Consider the following 24,620-nt stretch of genomic DNA (forward strand, 5'->3'; position numbering starts at 1 on the left):
AACGAGAGTATTTGTTTTGAATCAAGGCTCCTTCATTATTAATCTAATCACAATAAAAAGAGAAATTCAGGCCTACTTTTCACTTTAAAGTATATTATAAAAAAGAGCCCCCACCAGGAAAAATGTCACTCACGTTTTTCATAAGCAGGCGCAGTTTGTCAATGTCCCCGAGCTGCTGCAAATCTTTAAGTGTCAGGCTGAGTTCACATGATGCCTCATACACCAGCGTTTCCATGGTGACCAAGTCATCAGCCAGGAGCTCCAGCCCTGGGATCTCCCGCTCCTTCCCCAGCCTTACCAGTGACAAGGAGCAGTCCACCTGACAGGGACAAGAAATAAAAATGGAGAAGAAAGAGCAAAAGTAAAATTAATTCAGATGGTGAGAAAAGCATGAAATTAAACATTTTAATTAATTTGTAGATTAGGAATTAGTATAAAAATAAAACACAGTCCTTCAAAATTGAAAGACATAGCAGAAAGTGTAATATTAATATGTATTTGGCATTTTTCATTCTGATATCCTTCAATAACATCCAGAGCAAGCAATTCCTTTCAGAAATTTCCCAATTAGTAAATACAGTGCACTTGTGAATAACTCAATCTCTGTAATATTCCAGCTGCACTGTGAAGGCCTCTGAGAACGTTAGCGCACAAACAGCATCATAAAGAAATGGCAACACAGTAGACAGATTAGGGATAAAGTTGTAAAGACGTTTAAAATAGAGTTAGGATATAAAGCTTAGAAGATTTTAAAGAGCACTGTTCAACCCAGTGTTAAAAAGGAAACTTTAACAACTACTGAAAGAAAGCCTTCATCCAAATCATGAAGTGTAGGGGAAAAACTAATATCCATTCTAAGAGTACTTGAGGAGCTAATTTGCAAATAAGAACATGCAAGAAAAATTATTCTCTAGATATGCAGACATGGCTAATATGCTCCCAAGTACTTGCAGCTATAAATGCAGCAGAATGTGTCTTTGACAAGGTAATAACTTGCGGGAGAAGGAATACAAACGGAGACATGCACAAAGTGTAAATGAGCTGTGATTAACTGCGTTTCTAGTCAAATTTCTCTCATCACACCCAGGCCTGATCACTGCCAGACCTCTAGAATAAGGAAGAACCATAAACAGAACTACAAACAAAAAAAGAGAACTAACATCTAAAGCACTGCAGGGCTCACTCTTTTCACTTATAGTAAATGTTAATGTCCTTGCTGACAAGAAACACAAAGCAGTTATGGCACAATCTGTACTAAGGGGAAATGGCCTATTTTCCGTAGAGACAGATTGGTTAGGGCAGGGGTTTTTTTCCACAGAATAAATGCACTCTTCATTTGGATACTGCATTTTTTATTTACTCACGTTATCTTTACCTGAAAATAAAACTTCTTTTACGATATACAAAATATTCAATGATCCAGCAAAAAAGACAAAGTTGTGAGATTTGCTGTACTGTATTTCTTGGCACTGTATATCAGAGTACTTTTTGTCAAATGTTATAAATATTGGAATTCATTCATTAGTGCAGTCGCTGTACGACAATGCATTTTCATTAGCAGTTTTGTGTCTCTGCACAATGTTGGTCACAATTGGACAGTGACTATAGTGAATGTAGAGGGTGTAGGTAGCAATGTAACAGGTCAATAAAAAGACACTCCTGAGGTTACTGAAGTAGGACACAGAAAAAGCAACGGTATCCCAGCCAATCCTAGACCAAGTAAAACCCATCAGTCTTTGCTAATATCCAATCATTATTCGTTCCACAATAAAGCAGACAATTTGGGCTTCCTGCTATTCGGATCAATAGAATTCCATCCAGAAGAGCAACCGATCAATATTGGACCACCTATACACTGGCAGCATGCCCGACCAATCGATGCGGACCTACCTGTGGATGCCGGCCAATCAATAGCAGATGCCACTGGGCCTCTGGGTGATGATTGCTTTCTCCATTCCTTTAAAGCAGAGCTTCTTTGGCAAAGCGTCTTACACAGAGACATAAGCACACTCACATACTACAACCTACTACTTATTTCAGCATATTTCTACTGGACAAGTAATTTCATATATTTCCTTGCTGAATGTACATTCTTGCAAACAAACAGAGGCCTCAGGAGAAACTCAACCAGCTTGACTCAGAGCTGGACTGATTGGATGCAGAAAGAGAGAGAGAGAGATGACTATTGATCTACAGTAAATGTGTGAAAAGATCCTCCAGAGAGGGATTTCCCTGTCTCATTGTTGACAGGTCAGATTTCAAAATAAGCATCTAGGTTTAAAACTGATTTTTAAAATTCCCTCTTAATGAGACACTAGACACAGTGAAAGAGTGACCAAAGTCTTCTCTGGTAGGAAGGAGCGCACAATCCTTACTGCATGTCAGCTGGATGAAAGACAAATTTATTGATTTGAAAATACTTCCTCTCACAAAACTAAGGCCCAGTGCACACATAGCCGAGTATTTTTAAAATAATGCAGCAAAGATATTTATTTCAATAACATAATGTCGTCCACACCCGATTGGTTTAAGAAGTGTTCATACACACAAACCAACTGAAATCGACTACTGAGCCATAGTGTAATTCAGCAACAAATAAATGTGACGTTTATTTGTTGAAGACTGTCGTACGTTTACCTCCAAATCTCCAATCTCCACATGCAAACAAGGAGAATCCTCAAACCTTCACTTTGGCTGGAAGTTTTAGTATCAATCATTTTTAGCGCTATTAAACAAATGTTACGTGCAGATGAAAGGATCAATCTTCTTTTCTGACAAGTCTTAAAAATAAATTTTTGAAAGATTTAATTTCTTTTACTTAAGTGAATCCTTACTGCATACATTACTGAAAGGAAAAAAAGTTGACTAAATTATTATTATTTTATCAACATCACCACTACTACAAAGGGATTCAAAAAGCAAGAACTGACAATCCATTTAATCAAGCAGTTTATCATAACAGCTTCATAGTCCTAATTACATTTGGACATAGTTTATCAATCTCCTATTCTTCTCCGGGATACATTTTCAAGTCTTGGTCAGAGTATGTCAGTAAAATTATCAGATTTCTGAATGTCTACTATACTAGCACACTAACACACTAGCTAAATGCAGGGGTGGTACAGCTAATTAACTTGTTTTTAATCAGCTTGTTTAATATCAGTGCAAGTCTGTAAACATCACAAAGGCCAAATGAAAAATATTTGATGCAGTAAGCCCCTCATAACTACAACTATATTGTTTAGTTAAAATGTCAATGCCAGAGCAAGTAATGGTATAGCTCTAACTACAAAAATTAATATATTATTAAATCTGAAGAAAGAATTGTTTCTTTGTTTAGTTTTAAATAAAAATAATTGAATCATTTTATGCATTTCTCACAAAATTCTTATTCAACATGGTACTTCCATCATATAAGCATCTCCCAATCAGCCCATGCCTAAATCGAACATTTTAATTATGACCCCAGCTCCGCCTCTATTATCATTATTGATTAAGTATTATCATCCATCTTCAGTCTTTTCTCTGTCTCTCCATTATCTCCCTTTCGTAAGTTCTCTATGATCCTCCAGCTCAATTGAAGCCTCCTTTTTCCCTCATCCTTATCCAATCTTAGTATTTTCTTTCAGACATCAGTCTCTCAAATTCTCAACTCTGCTCAATTTCTGACCCACTCGTCGTCTTCTCTTTCCCTCCCACTTTCTAATAGAAGTCTTCAGCAGTCACTATAGCTGGCCTCTCTTTGAACTCCCTGCCTGGCCATCTGCTTTCCCTGTAAACCAGCAACCCCCTTTCTCATTTCTGTTTTTCAAAAGGCATCCCCTTATTTTGTGCCATTTTGTTGCAAGTGCAACCACCACTTGTTTTTAATATAATTTCTTTCCACCTCTTCAACCCCATATAAGTGGTAATTTTCTTCACACAGAGCTCTTTCCATGAGATCGTTTTCTTTTTTCTATCGAAGCATCTGTCGGTGTTGGCCTCTCTTCACTTTGTGTTTGTAATGCGCTAACCTAGTGGGAAATGCTGCATTGGCCCTGCACTTATCTGCGTTTTTTCTTTCTTGTTTTACACTCTCATGTTATGCTTTTGAAGCTTGTTCCTCTATATGAGTCATGTTGTCAATCCCCCCCCCCTTCAGCATCTTGGTAGCCAACTCTCTATGACTGCTTCACAACACTCCAGCTTCCCCTGATGTCGCTCCTTTTTAATCAAGCCCCATTTTATCTACACTAAATCCTTCTCCCAAGCATCAACAGCAGCCAGATTATGAAGGGGGAAAAAATGCATCGCCTTGCAAAAGCATGTATATCATTAAAACTTTTCACTTTTTGTCACATCACAATCACAAATGTCAATGTATTTTATTGGGATTTTATTTGATAAGCAAACACAAAATAGGCTAAAACTTAAGTGATACAGTAATTTATATTCAGTGGCAAGAAGAAACCCATTTTGGAGGGATCAAAGCACAAAAAGTTTTTTTTGGGAGTTTGACACGACTCATCTGTGGGGCACACAGAAAATATGTTAAAATAGGGGCTCTCTTTTCAACAACATAGAAAAGACTACATGAGGAAGTGAACTAACACCACTCCTCAGCCTGAACACACCTTCTCCCCGGTGATACATGGTGGTGGTGGCACCAACATGAGGGAATGTTTTTCTTCAGCTGAAGAAAAACATTCCCTCTATTTATCGATGGAAAGATAAATAAAGCTAAATAAAAAAAAGGTATTCCTCTAAGAATGAGGTGAAAGATCACTTTCCAGCAGGAAACAACTCTAAATATTCAGCATCTATCTAATTAGGTCAATTAGATAGATCCAATTGGATAGACTGGATCTATCTAATTGGATAAATTAGATAGATCCAGTCAAAGTGCAAACCTAATTCCAACTGAAATTTTAATTGGATGTTAGAATCAAAGATATCTACGGTCAGGTAGAGTGGTACATTCATTGTGTTAATGAAGAAGAAAAGCATGAATGATAAAAACGACTGTTGATTGCAGTTGGTATTATCAATGTGACATTCAACAATAATATTGTGATTTCATGTCTTTCGTACTATCATGCAGATCTAGTTCATAAACTGGTAGAAATATACCACAAAGGAAAGAGAGGCAAGAAGACTTGCTTCTGTAATTACAATAAAATTGATCAATGAGAATTATTTTTGACAAATGCATGTCACACTTTAGGTTTCTATTTGAAAAAAGAAAAAAAAAAGATAAACTATGCATCATTTTAGCTTGACTTCACAACTACGAAATATTTGGTGTTGCTATGTGACATGAAACCTTTATGAAACAAAGGTTTCTGATGCATCTGGAAAAGTTCAAATGGTATGAATACTTTTACAAAGGAATGAAATACCAGAATTTTTAGGATCTATGTCACTTCAACACGTGTGAGAAAAAGTGTGAAGGCACAGAAGATATGAGGAGCAAGGCGAGTCTCAAGAGACTCCTGGAGTAACGTGTTAAGGAGCAAGAGAAGATGAGTTCTAATTAAAAAGAAACAAGGGAGAGAATGAAAGGGAAAGCTGGTGTGATTCCTGGAGATTAACAAAGCCTAGGATTTTTTTTTTTTCAGACCCTTTAAGTTTCCCTCTCTCTAGTGCATGATGAAAGCAACAATTCCCCAGGTCTCACAAAAATGAGCAATGGACCCCCAAATCTCTATTCCTCCATCCTCCTTGAGCTGAAGGAAAGGAATGAAATAGAGAAATGAAGGGGAACAATATGACTTCTACCTAGTTAGTCCTTTCACAAAGATAAAGAGAGTGCTCTGACATTTTTGATCCATCACTGTGAAGGAGGTAAAAAGGGGACAGGGTTGCAGTTTAGATGGTGTGGGTGGAGACAGTGGGCAGCTCCAGCGTTTATATCCCATTACTCCTCTAAACAAGTCCTATCAAGTCCTATTTTACAGCCCCGGCATCAGAGCACAGATGACAGAAGCTTTGGTTTCTCTTCATTAAAAGTCCATATGGCCAATATGATAATAACTGTCACAGACAGGATCAAAGTGACCTTGACTGATGGAGGTTGGCAACATCTCTTCTGCATTATGAATCCACGCTCATCACACTTTTCTGCCCTCAATTATCTAAAAGTAGTGTGCAACAGCAATTATCTTTCCAATAGCCAGACTTCCATTAATTGCTTTCTGCTGCTGCCCTGCTGTAAGTCACAATAAAGCAGAGGGAACCTGAAAAGAGTAATCAACGGGGTGCACAAGATGTTTCATGTTAATGGGAGAAAATACCTGCAGTCTGAGCTGATTTCATTCCCAACAAGGGACAAGAAAATGTTTTCAAACTGAAAGTGAGAGCAACTGGAAATGAAATCCTTCAACTGTTGGACATCCAAAGCTAAAAGCCCTTTTGGTGAAGCGTTTTAGACTCACTACTGTAGATATCTGTTTGCACAAAAGAGTTTTTGGTTTCCATCTACAGATGAAAGAAAGCTCTAAGAGGTGGCTATACTTGTGGCAATTAGGCTAAAATGTTACATCTGCTAAATATGAAATGTGGAAATATACAATAAGCATGTAGATATGAGCATAATATAAAGTAAACAGAAAATACACACCTTTGTACCCACTCATATAACCTATACCCTATAACAATGATCTTAAGTCATCCATTTCTGCTTGAAGTTTTTTCATTTTTAAGGTCACTGTGGAAAAAAAGTTTCACCACCTTTTCTTTACAACGTTGCTTTAGTTCATTGAGAGTTGGATATACTTTTACAATGCTCTTGTAAGGTGCTGGAGAATCATTTTAATCTGGTCAAGGTCTGGACTTTTACTAGGCCATTTCAAGATCTTAATTCTTTATCTTCTTGTTCATTTTACTGGAAATTTTCAGTGATTTTTGGGATCATTGTCAAGCTGTAGGACCAGTTTAGCCTAAACTGTAGCTGACAGACAGATGGCCTCACATTTAACTTTAGAATACTTTAGCATACACAGGCACTGGAAGGTACAAAACTATTCCAAATCATCATCTCTACATCATTAGGCTCAACAGTGATATAAGAGGTTCTGCTGTTTTTTCCAATGTTCATACCTGTCTGGAGGTGGAGTCGATGTCCTGGGCTCTGCTCCGGTACCAGTCAGATAGAAGCTCAATGGACGGTGTGGCTGTACGAAATCTTTGCAACTCTGGAGAATCCTCATATAGGAAACCATCATCATCAAACAAGCTTTGGTCCAGAACCGCTCTAGATAATTGAAAGGGGAGTTTTTATTTATGTAAATCATTACATCCTTACATCCAGTCAAATTAGTTACTAACTAAAAGGGCATTGACTAGAATCAGACTCTTTTTAACTTGATTGGTCAATCAAAAGCTCATGAAAACTATCAGCAGACAATAGCAAGATTTAATGTATTACAGAATGTATTATTTTTATCCATTTGAGCTTTGTCTATCATGTCCATTTTTGTAATGTTGCCCAATTCTATTATGGAACATGCTGAGTTTAGAAATCAAAGCACTGCTGTTAACATTTCACAAACTGATGAGGTAGTATGCATGACATGGTAAAGAAGTCAAACATTAGCATTTAGAGTTGATACCAAAGCAATAAAATATCTCCTTATCTCAAGAAATAAGAAAGCATTGATGGAGGAAAGAATACCAGCATAAAAACGTTATTTTTATTATCTAAACAAAAATGAAACGCCAGGACACATTTCCAAATAGGCGATAATCTATATTGCCTCTCTACACCAAGGAGTAATAAAACTGTGCCTGAAAAGTAAAATTGTAAATGAAGCTGCCTCCCTCATAAAAGACAGCAAATGGCACAAATTGGCAGCACAACAGGATTCAGCATTAGTCTGATATGGGTCTATTTAACATTTGGATAATAGGATGTCATGTTTTGTCTCACATAATGATACCAGCACAAGCATCTGGCCTTTATGGAACAGGAATTATTACAATTTTGCAATGTGGATGGGAGGCTTTTTGTTAATATATGGGCAGATCATATAATTACACATTAAACCCTATGGTCTGAATGTTGGAGTTTAATATGTTTAAATTTGAAAGGCTAAAAATCAGTTAATGTTAATGTAAAGTATTTACCTGCACTCCTCTGCCTCACACCAGTCCATCTCTCTGTGTCTTTGCTCCTCCCAAGGGATCAACGCCAACTCCCCTCTTTCATCCGTACTGTAACGGAAAGAGGGATTAGGGAACAGCATCCACAAATGCAAATTTCAAATTACATAACTGAACAAACCAGCTTATCAGGACAACCATAAACCACCTGCAGTGCTGTGAAAAAGCATGTGGACCCTTAAAGGGAACTTTTGTTTTTGACAACCTGAATAAATAAAAAAAGCAGTTTGTGAATCATGATTTCATTTATTAAGGTAAAAAGGCTTTGCAAAACAAACCCGGACCTAAGTGGAAAAAATAACTGCCAACTTCAATGCAGTCTAAATCAACTGGTTAAACATTTTTTTTCGGTTCAGTTGCACTAACTACAATCATACCTGATTACTGATAGACATGTGAAACTGTCAACTATACTGCCAAAACAATGGATCATAGCAGCTACAACAATTTCAACTCTTCTGAGAAGGTGTAGGATTGTGCTAATGATTCTTTAACCTTATATGCTGGAGCTGATGAGTCCCAAAAAAATAAATTCTCATGCAAAAAGCATAAAAATGCCTACACACAGAGACTTCCATGGTGAAGAAAAGTGCATTTCTTTCTGTTATCTACTCCTCTGTGGACAGAGAAAATATGTATTGTGGCTGTAAACTCCAAGAGATAGTGCAGCTACAAATCATCTTCGGTGCCGTTATAGGCTGAGTGCACACGCGCTGCAGCAGTTTTATTAGCACTGCTATAAATTCTATCCAATCACAAAAATACATGAAAAGAAAGTAGCAGGTGTGATTTATGTTGACTTGAAAAAATTAGTGTCAGAGATTCATAACAACACTACAGCAGCACAAATTCATCCAAATTTGGAGAAGGGACCAAACCTAATATTACGTTTATTAAGGACTTAATAAACTTGAGCAAATTCATTCTATTTTACTTACTACCTGGTCTTTTTTCTTCATTAACGACAGCTCTGTTACAGCGAGCAGAGTAAATATTGGTGAGCAGGTTCAGATATCAATAAGAGGAATAAATCATTCTGCATCCACAGCTCTGATCTACTTCACATCCGGGGAGCAGGGCAGCAGGGGTGAGGCGAGGATGCAAAGCATTTTAACTCTTTGGATTTGTTGTGAAAACAATTTCAAACTACAAGTAAACTTTTTCGACACCAATGTTTCTCAAAGTCCCCACAAAGACCTGATCGATATTAGAGAAGAACACTATATTCACCCTCCCTCCCCTTGTTTCAATGAAGCAAGACTTCAGTGTATAGAGTGAGCCCCAGACAGATGGTGTGAGCGCGCGCCGTCTGCTGCAGTGTGGGTGTGAGTGCTGAAGGAGCAGCAGTTGGTGCTCACAAGCTGAGGGAAATGGAAAACTGGCCCACAGCGGCAGCTCCATGATGGATGCCCACTGCAGAGCCACAACCGCCTGACCTCCATACAAACTCAAGACATGCCTAATATAAAAAAGAAAGGCTGTACAGAACTGTGTGAGTGTGTCTGGGCATGCGTGTAGATGGAAACCAGAAAGACAATTACTCCTGCATGGTAAAAGTCATGCATCCAGAAGACCGTTTCCGTTTTTATATATATAAATGTTTCTTTGTTAAAAATGTGTTTGACTACTGTTTACTGTAGCAGCCTCATACAGTCTTTAAGCACAAATGTTCTATACAATAAAAACACAATAAAACTAAGGTCTGACAATCCCAACATGGGACAAAACACACCAGACAATTGCATCCTTGATACTAAAATGATTCAACTAGCCTATCGTTTATATTTTACTGTAAACATGTAGAGCACCTTGCCAAATATTCATCATTTTTGCACTTGCATTTCGTCAAAAACAATGTAGTTTAAATACATTTTATGAGATAGATCAACACAATGCAATTCAGAATTCTGAAGTGAAAGGACAAAAATTCCTCTTATATTTGTTTTAGAAATATCTAAAATGTTTGTCATGCATACATTATCAATATGTTGTAGTGCCAAATGTTACTGCAGTTAAAGCACCAAGCTCTGCATACACAGACTGATATTTTTTGGAGCAAAAAGCTCAAGCTAAGTCAGCCTGGATGGAGCGCATCTGTGTCCATCTTTTTTTGGGGCACAGATTCTAAACAAGATTTAGGCCTAAACTTTGACTGGACCATTCTAACACATAATTAGGCCTTGATCTAAACCATTTCATGTCTTGGAAGGTGAATGTCTGCTTAAGTATCAACATTGGTACAGCCTCAAACAGATTGTATTCCTTGACAGTTGTGTATTTAGCTCCATCCATCTTCCCAGAGTATCCCCCAAACATGATGCTGTGCATCAAAGTGTACCTTTGTTTTAATATGACCAGAACACCTTCTTCTTAAACATGTTTGCTATGTCCCCTACTTGGGTTGTGGCACTCTATAAATGAGACTTCTTAGAATGTTCTTGTCAGTATACGATAGTTTTTCATTTTAATTTCTTGTCTGTAAACTGAAGCAAACTTTATACCTGTTAATCCAGCTAAGCATGTCTTTTTAACAAATTTGTCTGTCCTCTGGCACACCATTTAAATCCTACTGTCACTAATTTGGCTTTTAAAATGGATAGTGATTTTAGGTTTGACAGTAAAGCGAGAGCAGTGGTGAAATCCGGCTTTCTGCTGCTGAGGCAACTGGCCAAAATTAAACCCATCCTGTCAAAAGATGATTTGGAAACAGTAATCCATGCTTTTGTTGCAATTTTGTTGGATTATTGTTACTGGCTGTTCCTTGGTGATAGCCAGTCATCCTTGTCACGTCTTTAACTGGTGCAAAATGCAGCCACCCAGCTTTTAGATGGTACATTGAGAAGGGAGCATATTATTCCTTCTACAATGGCCGCCTGTCAATTTTAGAGTTAATTTTACAATTCTTTAATTTGTTTTTAAAGCCTTAAGTGGTGTTATCCCACACCACCTCTCTGAGCTGCTGCACTTGCACACGCTGTCTTCATCTCATTGCCATAATAGAATAGACAGGTCTCTTCCAATGATAATTTTAAATGTAGTCTAAAGAACCAGCTCTTTGGTTTTGACTATGACCATGTATAAAATGTTACTTTTATTAGGATTGTATTGATTTGTTGACTTTTATTTTCTGCAATGTAAGTATGCATTTTAATTTGTGTACTTTATTGTGTTTTATATTTTTACTCTTCCACATTTTATCCTTAGCACTTTGGTTTGCGTTTACAGTTTTAGAAATAAAGTTGACTTCCTTTATTGATCAACTTGTTTCTGCAATACAGAATTGCATTTTCCTTACAGAAGCTACCATTTCTACCTTTACTTTGATTTACACTTATTTTAGCAGTGCAGTGTAAAGCAATGAGTTTTTTTAAGTAGCAGGGCAAATTAATATGAAACCACACTCTCAAAAAAGTGCTTAGCAAAGCTAGCAGTTCTGCAGGGGTCCGGCAAACAATATGCTAATAAATAGCCCATGATGTAGCCAGGTTGTTTTAATAATGATCAACCGACAAGCAGAGCAAATTACAGTTGCAAACAAGTCTATTGAGAGTTGATCTGTACAGACTACTACTTAAGATAAATAGACAATAAGAATTATGGTAACCATGATTTCTTATTAAAGCACACAGGAGTCACATAACTAAAAGAAATAAAAATTATTTTCAGGTACTTAGTAGCAAGCCTAATAGTGTAAGCATTCATAAAACTAATGATATGAACCATAGAAAATGCTAATAAAAGTACCTCCTATGAGCCATAGAATAGATTAAAAAGAGAACAGAGGAATTATATAAACAGTTGAACTTTTTTTTCTTACAGAAGGTATTGTGTAACCACTTGTTTTATTTTTTTTCCTTCTTGGAATAAACTTTTTAAAACTTTAAAGCAAAGTGATACATTTTTAAAGTAAAGGATTACCATTCCAACTGTAGATACGTTAATGTGCCCTGATAGAACACATAGTCTCTAACAAGATTTTTAATGTCCCAGATTAATTACAATAAGTAAAGAAATTCTCCTTTTGCAGCAAGCTCATTTGTCACCGCTGGAAACTTGGAACAACTATGAAAATTAGCCTGATGCTAAATGAGTTATTGTTACATTTTAATTTATAAAAATAATTGTAGGTACTTTTCCACTGTAAATAAAAAAAATAGTACTATTTCTGAAATAACTTGAAGCTGACAAAATACTAAGAGCATCTCTTATTGTCTAATCCATATTGAAAATGAATCAAACTGCTTTTATTAATTAATTAAGTGAGAAAAATAATATAGGGCTCCCTTAATCAGAATTTACTACTGGAAAGCAAAACATCCACATACACTTTACCAAACATCAATGTAAAACTTCTACAAATATGTAAAAAAAAACACTATATGCCCATATCATATCTGGCAAGAACCTGAGAGGTATTTCATAAAAAGAAGTCATGATCTTGCTCTTGGCTTTTCATGTCAGACATGTATTTTAAATCATTTGTATCATGATGTATGTGAGCCTCTGTTTATGTCTCACCAGGCCTCGGGCAGCAGAACGGCATATTCGTGGGGAGAGGTGGTTTCTGGAAAGTTGTAGAGGATAGCCAGCCTGTGCTGCAGGAGTTCTTCTCCATGATACGTGAACAGAATATTCAGAGCCTGAACATTGCTCTCCTACAGATAAACAAACATGAAAAAATGTCAACTGTAGTCCCTACAGTTTTATTTTTATTTAAAATGAAACTGAAAATGCAGAGAATATCTTTTTTTAAGGTGATGAATGCAGCTAGAATAAGACATCATGAGAACAAACTGAAGAAAATGAGACTCTCATGTTACCCTGGCATAGTTTCTTGCAGACAGAACAATATTTTGACTCCGGAACTTCTTGAAGAACTCTGCATCATATTTCTGTTCAGCTGCATGAGGCCCACCAAGTATCTCCTGGAAAAAAAGGGAGGGTGGAGCAGAGAAAAGTAGAAATGAAAAACTGACAAAAAGGTTCATTAAAACAAATTTGAGAAGCAGAAAGGTTATCTTTCCAGAATAACTGTTGCAAACCAAACTAAAGATGGAAGGGACAGAGAAGGAAGCAGATGAATGTGAAGAAATGCAGTAAAGAAGAGTCAACAGAGATGCTATTTGACTTTGTAGCTTAGAGCTGCTTTGGGCAAATCTTAGGTATGTGTGTGCGTGTGATGGCGTGTGGGCGTGTGTGGGCGTGTGTGGACGTGTGTGTGTGTGTGTGTGTGTGTGTGTGTGTGTGTGTGTGTGTGTGTGTGTGTGTGTGTGTGTGTGCATATGTCAGGAAGGAACATTTGTTGTTCTGGCCTTTGGCTAGAGGGATTTATCTGTGGGTATAAAATCTCTGCAGCATCTTTCATGCTTGAATATGCGTGTGCGTTGAAGAGCATGTCAAAATGTGTGTGTGTGATGGATAGCCTTTGAATGGGTCATACTCAGACAGAGACAGCCCGAGTTGGGATGATAAAAACCCTAATATCATATTCATAGATGGCCAGAGAAAATGGATTGGGGCAAAAGGCATCTGACGAGTCCTGCCGTTACCATGACAATGTCCGAGTAAAGTAAGGGACGTCACCCTGTCAGCGCTGAATATGCAGCAGGGCAAAGAAAATCTCATCTCCCCTTGCATGGGGGCAAGCTTAGCCTTGTTCATTTGTGATTTATTGTGGATGAGCAGGGTGTGCATGTTAACATCCTTCAAACTGAATATAAAAATCCACTTTTTTTTTTTCAAGCACTTGGTTGCAAGAGTCAAGCTCCACTTCAGACGTGTCTGTTGCGCTGAAGTGCTTCTATAGCCAGTCTATCAGTAATGCATGTGTTAGAGCACGAAGGATCTGCCACTTCTTCAGCCTTCCATTCATATACTTAAAAATCCTCTCACATCCATATCTTCTTTAGCTGTTTTTATATTTCTAAAGAGATTAGTGGGGTTAAGAGAAAGTATCCATGCAGGATAGATGAGAAAATCCTCTGCGCGTTGTAGGGATTTGATATGAAAGCAAAAAGCATTAGTTTGCTGGTGGGAAAACATCTAAGCCATAAAGAATGTTTAAGGAAACATTAAAGGTGTTTGTGTTCCACATAAATACAAGTAAAAATATGGGAGGCATTAGAATCCCTTTTACTTAATGCAATTTTAATTAAAATTAATAGTACTTCTAAGTCCTTCTCTTTGTATTAATTCCCACAGATTCAAGCTGGACCCTTAGGATAAAATTAGGATGTGAGTTTGGAAAACATCCATTCAGACTCCACTGGGCCTGCAGACTAAAGAATGAATAATCAATGCCCAACTGGAAACAGCCTCCATTAGGGGTTTATAGAGACCTTGTCACACAAGATCATGCAACAGTATGATATTTCTCAAAGTGAAGCCTGTCTTGCAAAGCCCCGCTGTCAGGATGACTTTGTCTTCATAAAAGTGTGCATTATAATTAAGCATCTCAGTATAAAAGTTTTTCGCTTTATCCTTGAGACCCTGTACTTTTTAAGACTCAATAAGAAAAGGAAGTGAATCTTGAACTGTCCTCAACAATTAAGGATTTTTCAAACACACTGCTTTCTTGTGACATCATGGAAATATTAAAAATGTCTGATTCTTCATTGTGTTTATTTTCTGCTTGTCTTAAGGTGCCACGTTAATCTGTTCAATCACTTGTTAGTAACTGAAGACAACATAGGAAGGACCAGCCATCAAGCAGTTCCCAAAGGAGACGGATTCTGTGTTATAGCAAGGAATCCTGAGCAAAAAATATGGTGAATATACGGGCAGAGGCTGGCATTAAAGTGTTACCATCTGCAATGAAACATGTCCCAAACTCAAATGGACTGAAAGGCCAGTCAAAATGAAAGAAGTCTAAAATCAACAAAACAGACCAGAATACAGTTTGCAAATGCCCAAAGGGGCAGAATCCTTAATGCTTGGAGTCATGTGTTGAGATATGATGAAACTGAAAGTGATCTAACCACTGCTTTAGTTGGAGGGGAAAAAAGAGGGGCATCACAAGGCCCTTATCTCTAGCCCATTAAAAATGTGTGGTCAAAGATGAAAAGGCAAAATTACTTCAGTTCTGTCAGGAGGAATGGGTCAAAAGTCCAACCACCTATTGCAAGATGCTTTTTGAAGGAAACCCAAAATATTTGACCCCAGTCATACAATACAGAACATTTATAAACCTAACTATTAATTTGATTCTGTTCATTTGTATTTTGTTGAACAAGTTGCCAAATTTCCCTATAACCAGCTTGGAAAATTTTTGTTTTTCTGAACGCTGCGAACTGAATCTTATTTTGTTGAAATTATTGACATTTAGAAATGTCACAAATACATTGTGACCCCACTGAACACTGTGCTATTCAGTGGGGTAGGCTTTGTTGTTTTTGTTGTTACCTCGTACGTTGCCAGTCGGTCCAGGTAGCAGAGCAGCTTCAGTCGACTACGACACAGCTCCTTCTGCTCCAGGGTCAACCTGAATATAAAAAACCAAAAGGCATGTCAGTAAAATCCAGACACTTAATTAAAGACCTCAACTCTGACACAAGGTCTTGGCCAGAAATGTTACTCACAGTGAGACTAGATATCTGCCTTAGTCTGTTCACTGCAAGAAGACACAAATTAACTCGAAATTGACTCATCTGAGGACACCCACAGGGACATATTGAACTTTTGACTAGACTGCCCTCCAAACTAATCATTTTCTAAGCCAGCTAAATCAACTTCCTTTGACCACAAAAACCTATTCAGTCATTTATAGGATTCCATCAATGAGGTGAGTGATTATCCTACAAGAATCAAATCAATGTCCAATATCATTTAATCACAGCTATAAATAAACTGAATGACTACAAACATTAAAGATCCAGGCAATCTCTGGGAAAGATCTGGTCTGCCCCTTGAAAATCAGTCTTGGATCAACAGCACTGGACCTGACCTCTCATCCTTCGTTTTAATCCTTAATCCCTAATTACCGAGGGTGATATCAAGTTTTATCGTGGTGTCTCTGCAAAGACTAACAAAGATTAACACTGGCTCAAAACACCCTCTGGCACATCAAAGAGTGCTGGCTTGGAGCTCGCACTACTGGTAATTACTTTGCTCTGTTTTCTCAGAGCGATGTTAAGAAAAAAAAATGGAGAGAGGAGATGAATGGCAAAAGGGTAAGGAAGAGGGATGAGGAGAGATGTAGAAAAAATATATTTACCCCTCTGCTGTTCTCTTGAGGATGTGACTGATCATTGCTTGAAACAATAAAAATAGTACAGAGAACTTCTGACAGTGAGCAAATAGCTCATATTGTAGGAAGTTTCTTAATTTTGGTGACAAATTGCAACCTGTATCACTGCAGATGAACCTCAATATTCAGATTGAGTCCACCTCCCATTTAATCTATACTATTAAAATTAAAACATGCTCAGAAAGTTACTTTATTTTAATTATTTAAGTATGACATACTCATTAACGGGATATTTCAGGCATCTATTTTTGCTAATTTGATGATTATGGTTGTTAGCTAATGAAGACCCAACAGGTAGAATATTACATAGCCCAACAAAATACAAGGCTTTTAAAACAAATATCAACTAACTGACCAGTAAGTCCATGTACTGTAGATGATCTCAGTTGGTGGACGCTACAAGTCATTAGCTCTGAAGCAGGAACCCCTGGTTACTTAAGATCAGGTCTTAACTGTTCTGATGTTGTTTGGTATAGTTTTGTGGTGCTAGGGACAGGCACCACAAAACGTATTCTTTGAAAATGACACCACATTTTCAAAGAATACAAATTCAGTATCTCAGTAAAGCTGGTCAGCAGAAGGAAGCACAATGTGGTTGGCAGCTGTACTGACTGAACTTTATAAAAGCACAGTGAACCAGCACGACTTCACACATCATCACTGAGTGTGGAAACTTAACACTAGTCCTTAAGCAAATTAGATTCTGTGTCTTTTCACTCTTCCTCTACAGAGACACAGAATCTAAGAGTGATTTCCAAATAAAGAGTAAAATTTACTTTCATCTGAAAAGAGGACCATTATAATTAGTAACCAGTGTTATTTTGCTTCTTTTGCTCCCACTTAGCTTACCATTTCTATGTTTGGACACTGCCAGTTTCTTTGGAAATATTCTTTTCTGTCTTAACCTCCCTGTGGAGGGTGTTAATGACCGTCTGCTGGACAACTCTTAAGTCTGCAGTCTTCTCCATTATTGCATAGGTCATTGCATGGCCATAACATGAAAGTTCTGAATTTAAAAATATATATATATTCCCCTTTAGATGTCAATATTCAAACTTTCAGGAAAAAAAAAAATCATAGATTTTCATTGGCTGAAAGCTACTATCAAAATGCACAAAAATGACTGGATTATGTCACTGTCTGAATTAAGTTTCTAGTTGCAATTCTGCAATGTTGTTCAACTAAGAGGCAGTATAAACAACAAGGTTCTGCAGTTCAGTGGTGAATACAATAAAAGGAAACCTGGTAATTCACTACAGAGAGTAGAAGAGGATCTGCGCCTTTAAAAAGGTTTGTAGTTTATTTTTCTGAATTTTTCTTATAAATGTGAGAAAGAAAAGACTGAATGAATCAAATCTGTGACATCTTAAACTGTAATTCATGTGGTCTGTTGCAAAACGGTGTGTATGAGTGTGTTTATATGAAGTACACAACCTGCATTCAACTATTCTTGCACAGGCAGAAAAACATAGTCCAACACTGCAGAAAGGAGGAAATTACACTCCTAGCTGAAGCATAAATCTGATCTACAAAGAACACAAACACCTTGCAGCAGACTACATTCTTTTATCTTCACCCATGTCCGCCAATTTCTGATTTCTTTGTATATGATGTGAATGTTAAATTCTTCTCCAAACATGCTGCACAGATTCTACTAAAAGGAACAGAGTGGGTTTCATTTAATCGGAACGCTCAATATCCATCAAGACTTTTAAAATGTTCATCTCTGTTTTCTTACCAAAGATTGTCAAGATTTAGGAATAATGACATTTTATTTCACAGTTTGGACACGTGGCAGGATCAAAGATGCATTCTGTCTGATGGTCTACGGTTTGATGCACAAGGCGCCCTGACTTATTCAAGAGCAGATGTGATCGATACCAAGCCATTTCTGTAATGGTGGTGTAGTTAAAAAAAAATTAGGAGAATTATTATGTGACTCACAGGCCTCAGCCGCAGGCCTGCCGTCAACATGGCTGGTTCCATTAGGGACACACACACACAAACACATTTTGGGAACACATGTCAGCTCTCTGGGAGACATGACGACTCAAAGACAGATAAGAGAGAAAAATATCCATGTTTTAAGAAGTAAATTCACTAATGACTCAATGCAATACCCTATTTTATGGTTATAAGTGATAGATTTTTTTACACCCTCCTAAAACCCTGCGCTTATCTTCCATCTTTTATTTATTGGCACGACTACAAGTCTGAATTAAAGCTCCGGTTTATTACATATACGATGAGTCACACAGATAATCACACAAGCAAAATGATGACACATTACAGCAAATGAATGGCAGCCATTACAAAGTTCCTCATTACAAGGTTTGTGCCTGTTTTCATTCAAATCCACACTGCAGGCTCAACAGCTACTGTAAGAACGTGGTGTAAGAAGAACAAAACAGTTACGCATCCAGCAACTTCAGATTAAAACCAGCAGGAACTATGCAAACAGTATAGATTTGCATTTAGCAAGTGCAATTTCCCTACGTGTTTATGATTTTCCTCCATCAACATACATTTATTTAAACAGGTGTGTGTAATGTGCATGAAATCACATTAGGAGTGTTTTTGGGATACATGAGCACGCAAATTTGCATGTGCGTATGAGGGGTGATTAGTGATCACTAAAGGGTTTTTCATTAGTCTTTCCCTGGGCACTCGACAACAAAGGCATAAATTACCTCCAACAGATTACCCACTAATCTGTGCCAATGGTTTTCTTCTGTCTTTTCCCCCCTCATCCTCATTAGCATGGCTGCCTTTATGATCCTCTCTCTTCTGTGCCACCTAATCAAACTATCAGAGTTAAATTTGGCAGCCCTCTCTAATATCCACTCCTGTTTTTTTTCTGTTTACAAATCTAATACGTTAGCCACAGTGTTTCCTGTTTGGAATAGAGTGGATACTAAAAAAATAAAGTAATATTTTGATACACAATACAACAACTTGCCAAATGAGCCATCTCCCACTAGGGAGGGTCAGGTTTCCCTTGGTGGGATTTTTTCACCCACTCAACAAATGGTTCTCCCAAGTTTTCTAGATAAATAAATAGATTACACCCACTGGTTAGTAAAAAAAAAAAAAAAGGAAAAACATACCAATAAATAATTACATAAACATTAAATTAACTAAGCCTAAAAGACACCAAACCGGCGGTTTGCTTGCCAACTCAGCTCGAATCCAACAGCCAAACAGATCCTCTCTTACATTCGAAGACAGAGACACCTACAGAATGTCTGACTGGCTTAAAACAAATAACAATTATGCAGAGCAAAATTAACTTTGTAGTGTTGTGTTTTTCAAACATATTTCATAAACTCCACCACATATATTTTTGCCCGTTGGTTTTTGGGGAAACGTTAGAGCTCAAATGGAACCATCAAGAAACCTTTTTTACTGAATAATAACATTTAAAAAATTTTTGTCTCCAAATTCTCAAGAGAGGTACCATCTCTCTATTATGCCCCTCACTTTTATATTAGTTCATCCTTTTGCTGACCATCAAAAATGACCCACAATATTGTGCAGAACTGAATAGGACAAAGTCTTTTTCTGACTTATACACTAATGGATAGATGGAAGGAGATACTGATAGCCAGACTGGATGGTCAGAGAGATGGGTACATTTTATTGCAGAATGGATTGCAGAGCAAAGGTTAGAAATAAATACTTTTCAGAAATTATATTCCATACTTTTTCAGTCAGGGAAAATAAAATAGCACATGAACGCTGAAGTTGAATGTCAGAGATCCTTAACACGACCATAGTTTTGTTTGGTCTCAAAACTATCAGAAAAAGGTTGAGACCAAGGCACAAAAGACAAAAAGATAGAGAGAATGACTCCAGAGGTAAAGTGATAAGAACAGCTGATTTCAGGAGATAAGGTGCAAGGAAAAATTCTCCATCAGTGATTACAGTGACAAAAATTGGGTTAAACCCAGTCACCATTCATGTGTTTTCAATACAATGGTTAAACTGATGCTTCACCACCAGCTGTTAGACTGTTAGACTATAAAACTGCAGACTTAAAGGTCAAAAATTGGTAGTAAAACCTGCGTACCTGCTGAAATCAACCTTGGCTAGCAGCTCCTGTATTTTCCTTTTCTCCTTATCCTTCTTCATCTCTAGCTCCTCATCATCAGACAAGAGGTCTTCATATGGGAGATCATCAAGGTCCACATCGCCAGGCATGATAAACCTGAGAAATGGAAAGGAAAACAACATCATGCAGAAAAAGCTCCTTGACCGCAGGGGCAACACAGGTAAAAATCACTGGTGCCCCTAAGATAGATGTTTGTGTTCAGCCTCACGTATCCCACTTGCCACCATCTTCATTTAGCCCAATGGCTATGAGGGCCTCCAGGTCAGTTCCCTTCAGCCCATACTGAAGCAGCTCTTTAGCAGCATCTACATTTTCTGGGACACGCTCCACACACTCATGCAATACCCAGGAGCGCTTGCGGATTTTGCTCTAGGAGAGTTTAGGGGAATAAAATACGGAGAACTGAGACAAGAAGAAATTATGTGATAAAGTGAGATACAGAGTTAGAAAAAGAGTTAGAGTTAGTTAGCGATAAACAGCTAAACGTTTGATATAAATAATCAGTTTTTTCTTGTATTTCCCTCAATTCTTACCAGATAATCTTGAATTGAGGCAATGCTGACATGGCTCTTCCTCCACTGTCTCTGGTAGACTAGATCAGAGTCCAGCTTATATGCCTGAGCGAGTGACAGAGCTTCTCCATATTCCTCATTGTCAATCTGTGAGGAAAGCAAAAGCATTTGCACAATCAACAACTCTGCCTTTTTTTTGTATAATGAAGCAGACAATGCAAAGGGAGGAGAATATGAACTCACGATTTAAGAGAAATGCAGTGGGTTTTTGTCTAGTGCATGAGCATAAAGCCTCTTTAAAAAATACATTCCAGCCAAAAAAGTGAATTTTGATTGAGACTTAAAGCAAACAAAGAATTTAAAAAAAACATCTGATATAATGTATGCACCATTTTATTTAATCTTCTCTTCAAGGGTTCAGCACTGATTAAAACTTTATTCACAAAGACCTTCAGGTGAATATAAAATATGAACTATAATGAATTGATTCATTGAAATGAAATTGTACGAAACAAAAACAAAAAAAGCATTATTAATATGTTATAATTTGTGTGTTTAATTAATCATTTGACCTTATTTATTTTGCTCCTTGCAACTTTGAATGAAACTTAAAATTGTTTCTGCAAAGCACATAATTACCTTGAATATCATCTTGGAAAATAAAACTTCTGTTTATTTACTGGGAAGAATGAAGTGATAAAGAAGGTTTCTGAGCAAGTGTTATACTTATGGAACTGCTAACGGAGTTTTCAGTGAAGATGTTTTTTTTTCTTCTCTATCCAACCGAAACTCCTTTGAACCAGTTTTGATTTAGGGACAGAGGTACCAATTAACCAGAGATGGGAGAAACTTAGAGAAACTTCCTACAGTAGAGAGATGGGTGGAAGGCACTGTGTATGTGACTGATAAGATATAAAAGGAGAATTGCATATGTTAAGTTTCACTTCTTCTTCTTCCTTCTTCTCTCTTGCTTTTCTTTTCTCACACGCTGATATTTACTCTGATTTTCTACATAAAAGATCTAAAGCCAAATGCGCCTTTCTCTGATTGATTCAGTGTTTTGCTGAATCAATCAGAAAAAGATTTTTCCTAAACAGTATGAATAGTGTAACAAAACTAAACTCACTTTGCTTTGTCCTTAACAGCTCCACGTTTTATATTACAGGGAAGAGCAAGGAGGTCAAGGTTTTGACTAAATGTGGCTGCAAGCAGTGTGTCCTTGAGCGGGAAGATTTACACATTCACATTTCAGTCTCAGAATCAATGTGTAATGTGCCAACACTGCAGATAACGAGACAGTCCCATGTTAAAAAGACGTTGTTACCAAGAGACAATCTGAAATGTCAGAAGGAATCAGGAGCAAAATATTCTGAGCTTAAAAAAAGCATGAGATGTATAAAGCCACAACAAATCCAAACTTAGAGGTTGAAACCACACTAGAAGCCACTGTTTACTCAATAGAAGCATAAAATGAAAAACATATGACTTCTTTTTAGAAATAGAAATTTCCCCCATAGAAAACGCTTAAACTTTTGTACACGGTTCCAGTTGGTTAGGTCTCCAAAGAATTTTTCTATGACAACATTTCTTTACTTCCTCCTCTCGCTGATTTGACAAATTGCCACGTAAATCTTCATCTGTTGAACTCACATTTAAGCTTCAGACTTCGCTGTCACTACTTTAGTCTTGGGTGGCTACTGTGTTAAAAATTGATGGTTGTGTTCTACGTTTTGACCACTTTCTTGGGTGCATTTTATTTTACACTTCCCCATACACATTTCTTGACTTTGGATAAGAAATTAAAACTAAGCTAGTAAATCTGCCTCGTTATTACTGAAAATGTCTGTTTTTTATTTAACGTTTCCATTTTGTTTCCATTTTTACATTTACATTCGTGAGCTTGCATGCAATGTCATTGTTTCTGCTGTTGTGGTGGTTCTTGAGGATTTTTGACATATAACTGCCTAGCAATATGATTTAATCTAACAACAAAAGTAATGACACTACATTTTATGTAGGCCCACTCAGTGCGTGTCTAAGTAACCCGCCAAGCAAACTGGTCGACAGACACACTGAGGATTCCTCTCTCTTAGTGTGTGGGAGTTAAAAAGCAACACATTAGCCAGAGCGTGGATCCTGGAGGCCAGAAAGAACCCCACACAGTTAAACCTCATGTAGGAGGAACATCAAAAAACACTTCCTCTTCTCTCTAGGTTCATCTAATGAAACTGTTTGCAGTCTTGCCAGTGTGCCGCTAAAGCATCCAGGGTTTCACCGCCAAGTGCATCAAACGCTTTAACATGTGAAGAGGCTGGCTTAAGGAAATAACCCACTTGACCACAGCCCACTCACTCTAGTCAGTGTTACTGCATAATCTCAGCAAAATGAATCTGAGAGGAACACTGTTCTTATAATTGTAAGAGTTTGTCTGTCAGGTTAGTGCAAATCCGGTAACACCATTACGGTTTTGGTAAACTATTAATAAATCCCATATGTTTAAAATAGAAACCTCCAAATGATGAAAAAGTGAACTGAAGCAGATCAGTAACAGATGAGTAGATATTGCAAAAGGAAAAAAGGATCAATTTAAAAAAACAAAATATCTGGGTAGAATCACTGAAAATGACATATAACACATAAAATATCATAATTTGTTAATTTATTCATTTTATATTACAAATTTCCAGAGAGTGTAAGTGTACTCTTAAACCGAAGTTCAAAGTGAAAGAAAAAAAAAAGCAAGCCTTGTCTCATCCTCCATTTCTTCTCAGAGTCCTGAGATTGGGGGCAGGGGAAATTCAGATTTTTTTATCTTGGTTACAAGCAGGACATGAATAAGATCTGGTCAAGGAAAAAAACTGTACAACTCTGAACTAAATAATTAAGGCCTTAAATGCAAAACTACATACAGATATTGAAACGCTTGTTAAATTGAACACGTACACAACAAACAAAACAAAGGACAAAAAAAGAAATTATGGCAGACATGCAGCATCAGCTATCGGGGAATTGCAGTCGGTACCTAGTGTAACAAAGAGATAATAATGATGTATCACTTTGTAACTCTCAGTTAGGATTGATGGTGATGACTGATGACATCTAATGATGATGACAATGATGAAGAAGGCAGCAGATGATGGGTCATAAAAATGACTGATGAACCGTGCTCCAACTCGGGACTGGATAGGGAAGATACCACTCTCACTGCGCCCCAAGATAAAGCTTGTTGTTGTCTTTTGCTGCAATTTGTAGCAAGCAGCACCAACAGTCATATTTCTATAAAGCAATTAGCATTTCAGAAAACACCCCCCCGGGACTGAAAAATAGCCTTAAAACAGACTGAGTGTCTTGCTTGGCTTTTCATTTTCTCCTCAACAGCGCTCTGGAGCTGATCCAACAAAACATTAGTTCTTCTCTGAGCTAAAAGAGATTTATTTAGTCTGAAACAGATTCTGCTGAAGCCCCAATTACAATTCAGTCGATGACCAAACAAATGGTAGTGACTTCCTTCAACTGCTGCTAAATGAAGTGCCATAAAGAAATGAAGAGTTTCCCAGTGAATGTGGTGTCTTCGGTGAAACCTAACTGCTCAGTGAAATTGATTACTGACATT

The 24,620-nt window shown here is 37.4% G+C and overlaps 1 protein-coding gene across 1 annotated transcript in view; it reads right to left on the reverse strand.

Annotated features, from left to right (window-relative positions):
* Nucleotides 1-24,620, reverse strand: part of nbas (NBAS subunit of NRZ tethering complex) — a 165,563-nt gene that overhangs the window by 115,981 nt on the left and 24,962 nt on the right. Inside the window, exons 16-24 of the mRNA XM_028040395.1 lie at nt 21,029-21,154; nt 20,713-20,864; nt 20,454-20,591; nt 15,541-15,619; nt 12,960-13,064; nt 12,658-12,794; nt 8,104-8,190; nt 7,078-7,231; nt 134-319 (exon numbers count right to left, since the gene is read on the reverse strand). Coding sequence (XP_027896196.1) covers nt 134-319; nt 7,078-7,231; nt 8,104-8,190; nt 12,658-12,794; nt 12,960-13,064; nt 15,541-15,619; nt 20,454-20,591; nt 20,713-20,864; nt 21,029-21,154 — 1,164 coding nt within the window. The remainder of the gene's footprint in view (nt 1-133; nt 320-7,077; nt 7,232-8,103; nt 8,191-12,657; nt 12,795-12,959; nt 13,065-15,540; nt 15,620-20,453; nt 20,592-20,712; nt 20,865-21,028; nt 21,155-24,620) is intronic.

This window comes from Xiphophorus couchianus, chromosome 15, assembly GCF_001444195.1.
Source record: "Xiphophorus couchianus chromosome 15, X_couchianus-1.0, whole genome shotgun sequence".
Lineage (NCBI taxonomy): Eukaryota > Metazoa > Chordata > Actinopteri > Cyprinodontiformes > Poeciliidae > Xiphophorus > Xiphophorus couchianus.